Genomic DNA, 8,679 nt, shown 5'->3' with positions numbered 1-8,679 from the left:
TTGGCTGCTTCAGGGGGGCGGCCGGCGACTTCCGGGAGCGCCGGCGGCGGCGGCGCTCGGGCAGGTCAGCGCGCGCGGCGCGGGGAGAGCGGTGGGGGGGAGCGTGTGCGAGCGCCCCCTGGCGGCGGGGCGGGGCGCCCGGTAGCCCCGGGGGTTCCGCCCCTGGTGCTGCTGCCGTGGGCGCGTCCCGGGGGTGCCGGATTGGGGGGGGTGGGCAAAGCGTGTGTGTGAGGTGGGGTGTGTGACCCCCGCCCGGTTCCCCCGGTGCGACCGGGGCTGACGGCTGCGCCCGCAGGGCCCCCCCCCCCATCCCCCCCCGCCGGCACCATGAGCACCGAGACGCTGGTGAAGGACGTGAAACCGGGGCTGAAGAACCTCAACCTCATCTTCATCGTGCTGGAGACAGGTGGGTGCAGCGGGGGGCCGGGGGCCCCCGCGCCCCCCCCCCCCCCCCCCCCCCTCCCCGTTAACACCCCCCCTCCTCTCTCCCGGTGCTCCCGGTGACCCCCCCCCCCAGGCCGGGTGACGAAGACAAAGGACGGGCACGAGGTGCGGACCTGCAAGGTGGCCGACAAGACGGGCAGCATCAACATTTCGGTGTGGGACGATGTGGGGAACCTCATCCAGCCCGGGGACATCATCCGCCTCACCAAGGGGTAGGCGGGGGGGGGGGGGGACCCCCTACCTTTGGGGGTGCCCCCCCACCCCCCAGCCTGACACCCTTGTGTGTGTCCCCCCCACCAGCTACGCGTCCGTCTTCAAGGGCTGCCTGACGCTCTACACGGGGCGCGGAGGCGACCTGCAGAAGATCGGCGAGTAAGGACCGGGGGGGGGGGGGGGGGGTGTGTTTGAGTTTTGGGGGGGGGGGGGCGTTGGGGCATGGCGGGGGGGTCCCCACCACCACCCCCCCCATGTGCTGGCAGGTTCTGCATGGTCTACTCGGAGGTGCCCAACTTCAGCGAGCCCAACCCCGAGTACGTGGCGCAGCAGTCGCAGAGCAAAGGGGTGAGTTTTGTTGGGGGGGGCGGGGGGGGACACGGACACACACACGACACACGCAGGATGGCACCACCGGGACCCCCGGAACCCCCCCACCCCTTGAACACCCCCCTCGGCCCCACCTCTCAGGCACACGGGGGGTCTCCGTCTCCTCCGCAGGCCCAGAACGAGAGCGCGAGCCCAGCCGCTTCGCAGACCGGGCAGGGCCCCCCCGCAACATCCCCAGGTAGGTCACCCCACCCACCCCACCCTGGGGGTGTGGGACCCCCCCCTGCTTCCACACACACCCCATCCCCCCCCCCACCCCATCTCACCTTCCTCCCGCCACTCTGCTTCCAGCCTCCGACAGCCAGAACGGGAACGGGCTGAGCCCGGGGGGCCCCACGCACCCCCCCAGCGCCCCCCCTCACCCCCCCAGCGGCCGCATCACCCGCAGCCAGCCTGGCCACCCCGGCCCCCCCCCCGGGCCCCGTCAGCAACGGCAAGGAGACGCGGCGGAGCAGCAAGAGATAACGGGCCGGGACCCCCTCGGGCCCTTTCCCTTGGGCTCCCGGTACCCTCTGGGGGGGGTCCCCCAGCCCTGAGCAGCCCCCGGGGTGCGGGGGGGGCCAGCTGCCCCCCACTCATGTGCCTCAGGGGAGGGTGAGGGGCCCCCACCCCAGACCCCCCTGTCTTGGGCCAGCTGGGCTCGGGGGTCCTGGGCAGGATGGGGCTGAGCCGCGCGGCCGCTGCCCAGCAGCCCCTGGAGCTGGGGGGGGGCCACAGCCGCTGCCACCCCCCCTCCCAAAACACCCTCCCCCCCAACCACCACGTGTCGAGGTGGGGGGCCAGGACCCCTCGGGTGGATGTTAATAAAGGTTGTTCTCCTGCCTGCGCCCTGACTGCTCCCTGGTGCGGGGGACCCAGACCCCCCCTCGATCTTTAAGGCCCCCCCCCCACCCCCGTGGCCCCTCCCGGCACCGGGGCTGGCTGGGAGCAGCTCCTGGGTGACCCTTGGCCCCCCCGGTTCGGGTGCAGCAGACGGCGCGGCCGCGGCACGGGGACGGGGGCCGGTGTGTGGCGCGTCCCCCCGGCCCCCGCCATCAGCACAGCCCGGGCCCAGGTGAGCCCCCGGGGGGGTCCGGAGGTGTGTGGGGAGGGGGGGGGGCACGCAGGCGCTGCAGCTGGCGGGATGGGGCCCCACAACCAGGATGATGCTGGGGACCAGCAGCCCCTCCTTGGTGGAAGTGGGGTGGCCCTGGGGAAGGGGGGGGGCACCCCACCGTGGCGGGGATGCCGGTGGGGCGCCAGCTCCTGGAGTCACGGGATTTTCCCAGCCCCACGGCATCGGTGAGTCCCACGTGGAGGGGGAGGACGGGCCCCACGGCCGTCCCACCCGCGGTTCGGTGTTTCCCATCGCTTCCCAGTCCCTCACTGGTGGTGGGGAGCTATGGGGGGGGGTACGGCTGTGCCAGGGGGGCTGTGGGGGGGGGCGCGGGCAGGCGGGGGTGCGAGCACCCTGCCTGGGGGTGCCGTTGGCGTTATCTCCCCGCCCGGTGAAACATTAACTCCAACACAAAAGCTGCCCCAGTTGCAAAACCTCCCCTCAAGGACAAGTGTCACTGTGTGCCCCCCAGTGTCATCCCCACAAAGCCCCCCCCAGGGGATCTAGACCCCATGGGGGGCACCGGGGCAGCATCTGGCCTTTTCCCCCCGCCCCCCCAGCCCCGCGCTCCCCCAGGGGTGTCCCTGAGCGCTGGTGCTGGGACACGTGTCCTCACACCGTGACCCTGATGCCGCCTGTTGCTTTCCAGACAGACAGACGGACGGGCGGGCGGCAGGCGGGTGCGTACCGGGGGCTGCAGGGAGGGACACCCACCCCACCCCCCCCGAGGAACTGGGGTGTGTGCAGGGGGGGGGGCGGTGCTGGCAACCCCGCAGCTCCCACCCCCCTCACACCAGCGTCCCCCCTCTCCCCACAGCCCCGCCGGGGACACCCCCACCCCCCCCCCCCGCTTTCCGCCGTGCAGGATCGGGCCCCATGGGCCCCCGTGGGCTCCTCCTGGGCATCCTGGGGCTGCTGGCTCTGGGGGCCGGGGGGGGGCCGCTGCCCGAGGACGCGGCGCAGGAGCACGGCTACTACCTGCAGCAGCTTTTCGGGCTGTACGGGGCCAACGGGACGCTGCCCTTCGAGGGGCTGGCGCGGCTGCTGGGCAGCCTGGGGCTGGGCCGCGTGCGCGTGGTGCGGGTCCAGCACGAGGAGCTGGGCCACGGCCACGTCACCCACCTCGACCTGCTCGAGGTCCAGGACGAGAAGCACCGGCACCGCCACCCAGCCTGGGAGCACGGCCCCCCCCCCGGCACCCGCCACCCCGACGCCCAGGTACCCGCCGCCTGCGCTGCGCCCCCCCCCAGCCCCGCTGTGATGGAGATTGGGGGGGGGGGTGAGTTCATCCACGCTCGCCTTTCCCCCCCCACTCCCCCCCCAGCCTCCAGAACTCCCAGACAAAAAGCTGGATGAAGACAGCGCCTGCTGAGCCCCCCGGGGCTGGGGTCACCCCTGGGAGCCGTGGAGGGGCCCCCCTGCCCCCCCGGAGGGACCAGCCCAGCCTGAGCCTGTTGGGGAGGGTGCTGGGCTTGGAGCACTCCAGCGCCGACCACCCGCACGACGATGTGAGCAGGGCTGGGGGGGGGGGGGTCACGCCGTCCCACTCCTCCACCATATACCGGGAGCCCCCAGGGAACCCCGGCTGCTCCTTGGCCCCCAGCACCGCTCACCGCTGTGTCCCCCCCCCCCCCCGCCCAGTGCCTCAATGTCACCCAGCTGCTGGTGAATTTTGGGCTGGCGTCGGTGTCCCAGCTGACACCGGAGCAGTTCACCCTCCTCTGCCCGGCCCTGCTCTACCAGATCGACAGCCGCGTCTGCATCCAGCACAGCGATGAGGTGACGCTGCCTCCCCCGGGGGGGGGCCTGTGGCCAGGTAACCCCAACCCGGGGCCCCTCCCTGGCCCCCATCCTCAAGTCAGCCGTCCCTGGGGCCCCCGTCCCTGTGCAGCCCCCTCCCAAGTCCCCCATCAGCCAGTCCCCACGTCTCGCATCGCCGTGGCCCCATCCCCAGGTGTCTGGTCCCCCGTGTCCCCCATCCTTGGCTCCCCCAGTGTCTGGTCCCCCATGTCTCCCATCCTTGGCTCCCCCAGTGTCTGGTCCCCCGTGTCCCCCATCCTTGGCCCCCCCAGTGTCTGGTCCCCTGGGTCACTCTGAGCCCTGTCCCCGCAGCCCCATCCCTGGCACCTCCAGGTCCCCCATCCCTCCCTCACCATCCCTGCATCCCTTCGACATCTGTTCCCCACGTCCCCCATCCCCGCCACCCCATCCCTGCAGCACCCATTGCCCCTTTCCTGCATCCCCCCCTCCCCAGGTTCCCGTCACCCTACATTCCCAGTCTGGGGGTCCCCAACCCTGCTTCCCCAAGGACCCCCATCCTGCATTCCCCCCGGCCCCGGGTCCCGCACCCTCGTGCCGCGGCCGTGCCCGCCTCACCCGCCCCGCAGCGCTGGGCTGGGGGCTCCTGGCCGTCGCCTTCATCAGCCTGCCCTCCGCCCTGGCCGTCGTCCTCGTCCCGCTGCTGAGCCGCAGCTTCTTCCGCTCGCTGCTGGCCTTCCTGGTGGCACTGGCCGTGGGGACGCTCTGCGGGGACGCTCTGCTCCACCTCTGGCCCCACGTAGGTACCCCCACCCCGGGGGGAGGACGCGAGGCACCCCGGGGAGAGACTGGGGCATCGGGATCCCCTGAGCCGCTGGGTCCCCCGTGTCCAGGCCCAGGGGATGCACCAGGAGATGCCGGCGGAGCCGGGGGCCGCGGTGCTTCAGGGGCTGACGGTGCTGGGGGGCATCTACCTGCTCTTCCTGGTGGAGCTGCTCCTGGGGATGCTGCGGCGGAGCCGGGATGCCACGGTGAGAGATGCGGGTGCCGGGGAGGGCGCAGGGCTGCCGCCAGCTCCAGCATCGCACCCAAGGCCGCTGTCTTCCCCCAGAGACACTCCCCTGGAGAGACCCTCGACGTGGCCACCGGGGTCCCGGCACCGTCACAAGGGGGTAAGAGCCCCCCCCCGCCCCTTGCACCCCACAGCACCCACGGCCCCCAGCTCTGGCACCCACGCCGCATCTGCCACCGCAGGGGCTGAGCTGCGACACCTGACAGCACCAGAGCCAGAGCTGGAGCTCAAGCCCCACGGACACCCCCACGGACACTCCCACGGCCCCACGCTGCCCCCCAGCCCCAGGGCCACCGACATCATCTGGATGGTGGTGCTGGGGGATGGGATCCACAACCTGACGGACGGACTGGCCATCGGTGAGGGGGGTGCGCAGGGACGGGGTGCAGAGGGATGGGGGGGTGCAGAGGAATGGGGAGTGCATCGGGGACCCTCTTCCCGCAGGTGCCGCCTTCTCCCACGGCCTCTCCAGCGGCCTCAGCACCGCGCTGGCCGTGCTCTGCCACGAGCTGCCCCACGAGCTGGGTAAGCGCCTGCCCCCCGCCCCAGCTGTGGCCCCCCCACCCCGTCACCCGCTCCCCCAACCACCCTCCCCTTGCCGCAGGCGACCTGGCGGTGCTGCTGCGGGCGGGCACGGCCCCCCGCACCATCCTGCTCCTCAACCTGCTCTCGGCCGGGCTCTCCTGCCTGGGGGCGGCGGCGGGGGCAGCCGTGGGGCAGAGCGCGTCCCACCTCACCCCCTGGATCCTCACCACCACCGCCGGCATCTTCCTCTACGTGGCCCTGGCCGACATGGTAAGGGGGCGGCCGGGGAGGGGGGGCAGCCGCGGGGCTGGGTCTCGTGTTGGCCCCGCTGAGCACCCCCCCCTGCTCTGCCCCAGCTCCCCGAGGTGCTGCGGGGCGCCGAGGGCCCCGGCGAGGGCACCTGGGGCCGATTCCTCCTGCAGAACGTGGGGTTCCTGCTGGGCAGCAGCATCATGCTGGGCATCGCCCTCGCCGAGGGACACGTCCGCGCCTGGCTGCAGCTCTGAGCGGCCCTGGGGGGGTCGGCCCCGCTCGCCCCCGACACCGCCCGGAGCGGGGAACCGTGGCCAGAGCCAGCAGGAAGGATGGCAGGATGGGGGGAGCCCCAAACGTGCCCCCAGGATTAGACTTTCTCCCTTTCTGCGAGACCCTCAGCAGCATCCGCCGTCCCCAGGGGTCTCTGTGGCTCAGCCCTGCGCAGCCCCCCCCAGCCCTGTGGGGAGGGGATGTGGGGTCCCCTCGCACCCTGTGTCCTCTCTGGGGGGGGCCCGGGGCACCCAGTGCTCCCCAGGGTGAGAGGGCAGTGGGGTGCTCTCACCGCCGGCTCCGGGGGCGAGGTCGAGCACATTTCCCTGTCCCGCTCCCCCTGGACCAGCCTTTAGCACAGAAAGGACGACAGGACATAGAAGCAATAGCATTTTAATAAACATAATTGATTCAAAGCCACAATATGAATAACAGGACTTGGTCGCAGCTTACATTGTATAAAATAGATCAAGTCTGAATGCTTTTTTTCTTTTTTTTTTTTTTTTTCTTTTTCTTTCCTTTTTATTTTTTTAATTTCTTTTTTAGTTCCTTTTCCCCCCCCCTCCCTCCCCGAAGGTGATGCAGGACTTCTGAAAATACATATATGGAACATCCGAGACAAAAGTAACCGCTCACTAGGCTCAAGGCGGGGGCAAGGAGGAGGCTGACAGGATAGCATCTGCGCTGCGGGGACGGATGGCTTGTTGGGCTGATTTCCTTCTTCTCCTACGTATCGCCTCATATTCCCTCCCTAGCACCGCGCGGGGGATGAACGGCTTTGTGTTTCCCTTCCACGACACGAAAGGATTTTGCTTGCTCCGATTTCCTCTGCCCAGAGACAAGTGCTTCGCTGGCCGGGACAGATCTGGGGGCTCTCTGGGGCGCCCGCTCTCAGGAGAAGGGCGAGAAACCAGCAAGCTCAGGGGGGACCTGGCTCAGTTTGCCCACCGAGGCACCCAGCGCCTCGAGGCCACCACAACAGCCCTGGGGGGATTTCATACTTTTTATTTCTTAAATTGCACATCAGAACTCTACCCTACTTTGCGGCGGGTCTCCACGGGGCAGGTGTGCGGGGTGGGGGCCGAGGGGCCAGGACTCCCCGTGCCCCGCCGGAGCGGAGACCTCCTCTCCACCGTCCGGCCACGCGTTTGTGCTTTGAACCAGGGGTTGGAGGAAGAAGCACCCGCAGAGGGGAGGGAGACGCCGGAACGGCCGCCACGGCCCCGGGCTCCGCACCGTGCTCGGGGCGGGGGGCGGGGGGGGAACTGTGCTGACGGTGCTCACTGCGGGGGATGCTCGGACCCCGGCCCCTCGAGCTGGCGCGCTCACCTCTCCCCAGCAGCCCAAGTCCAAAGCTACAGGTCCCCAGCAAGAACAACGGCCAATTAAGGCCCTGCCGCTGACGAACAACGGCACGGCCGCATGCTGGTTTTTGCTCAGCAGGTCCCACATTTCAGTGCGCTGGAGGGGAACGAAGCCGGGGAGTTAAAGTAAAAATACCTTCCGAGGAGACGAAGCAGCTACTACGCACGGGTGCGGGGGGCCGGCGGGTGGGGGGCTCAGGGGGCTGCTCTCCCCCTCGGCCCAGCCCTCGCTGGGACGCGGGCGCTTGCCCGTGGCGGGAGGATCCAGGCAGAGCCTGGGTGCTCCAGCCCCACTCGTGCCGCCGAGGCTGCGGGTCCGAGGGGCAGGAAAGCGCTTCCCCAGGTGCGTGCCCCGGCCCCGTTATTGCCAGAGGTAGGTGTGAACAGTGCAGAGAAGACACAAATTAAAGCAGCTCTTCGTTATCTAACCACCCCCCAAACGAGCCTAAAGAGACTCTCTCGTCCTGCATTGGATCTTCCCACGGCACGGAAAGCTCCGGCACCAAAAGCTCCTGCTCGGGTGTGAACGGGGGGATCGGGGCACCCTGTCCCCGGGCTGGTGTCACACTGAAGCATCTGTGAAATGCGGGGGCTCAGGGTGCCCAGAGCAGAGCTGGGCGAGGAACCAGCGCTGGCCCCGTCCCCAGGGAACGTTGATCTCCGCTCCCTGCAAAGGTCTGAAACAGCTGAAAAATCAGCACCGAGGACTGGAGCGTCCCCGGGCAGTGCCCAAGGCTCCAGCCAGCCCCAGGGACGGTCACACCGCGGGCGGGCCAATGTCCCTGCAGCTGTGCCAGCCCCGGCCCCGCGGGACGCTTCAGTCCTTTCGGGGGACCCAAGGGTGCCGAGCCCCAGCGCCCGCTCCCTGCCTTGGGCACATCTGCAGCTGGACTGGGAGACACCCGAGACCCCTCCCCGTCCCCTGCGCCTGACACCCGCGAGGGGACGGGCAGAGGAGCCCCCATTGCAGGCGGGAACAGCCTCCCCCGAGCAGCCGGAGGGCACCGAAATGCGGTCGGAGGGGGATGTGAAGTGACGCCAAACCCGGACCCCGGGGGGAGCGGGGGCTGAGCCCTTCGCTACCAACCTGTGCTTCCCCGACGCAGGGCAGGCGAGAAATGAAGCAAACCCCCGTAAACGCCCTTCCGTGCGTATCGAGGAGGAAAAGGGAAAGGAAGAACCTACCGAATGACTTCAAAAGGATTTTGAAAGGGGTCTTAGAGGACTCTGAAATCTTTAAAGCTAAGAGAGTGCCTGCTGAGACCGACCACGGGTGTGCCCACGGGTGTACA

The 8,679-nt window shown here is 69.7% G+C and overlaps 2 protein-coding genes across 2 annotated transcripts; both read left to right on the top strand.

Annotated features, from left to right (window-relative positions):
* Positions 1–46: 46 nt before the first annotated feature.
* NABP2 (nucleic acid binding protein 2) lies at positions 47–1,872 on the top strand. The gene is given in 7 exon segments (XM_042796582.1): positions 47–406; positions 518–656; positions 745–816; positions 924–1,005; positions 1,159–1,225; positions 1,339–1,447; positions 1,449–1,872. Coding segments are annotated over 7 exon segments (612 nt in total). The 5' UTR covers positions 47–327; the 3' UTR covers positions 1,513–1,872.
* Positions 1,873–3,019: 1,147 nt separating this feature from the next.
* On the top strand, positions 3,020–6,446 carry SLC39A5 (solute carrier family 39 member 5). Its single transcript, XM_042796886.1, has 10 exons — positions 3,020–3,361; positions 3,475–3,651; positions 3,785–3,959; positions 4,531–4,700; positions 4,795–4,932; positions 5,013–5,073; positions 5,156–5,332; positions 5,418–5,498; positions 5,578–5,768; positions 5,855–6,446. Exons 1-10 carry the CDS (start codon positions 3,020–3,022, stop codon positions 6,002–6,004), a joined length of 1,662 nt encoding a protein of 553 aa, XP_042652820.1. The 3' UTR covers positions 6,005–6,446.
* Positions 6,447–8,679: the final 2,233 nt, after the last annotated feature.

The sequence above is a fragment of the Tyto alba genome, unplaced genomic scaffold (genome assembly GCF_018691265.1).
Source record: "Tyto alba isolate M040663 unplaced genomic scaffold, T.alba_DEE_v4.0 Super-Scaffold_23, whole genome shotgun sequence".
Lineage (NCBI taxonomy): Eukaryota > Metazoa > Chordata > Aves > Strigiformes > Tytonidae > Tyto > Tyto alba.
The sequence above is the reverse complement of the archived record's forward strand: the minus strand, read 5'-3'. Positions and strand labels throughout refer to the sequence as shown.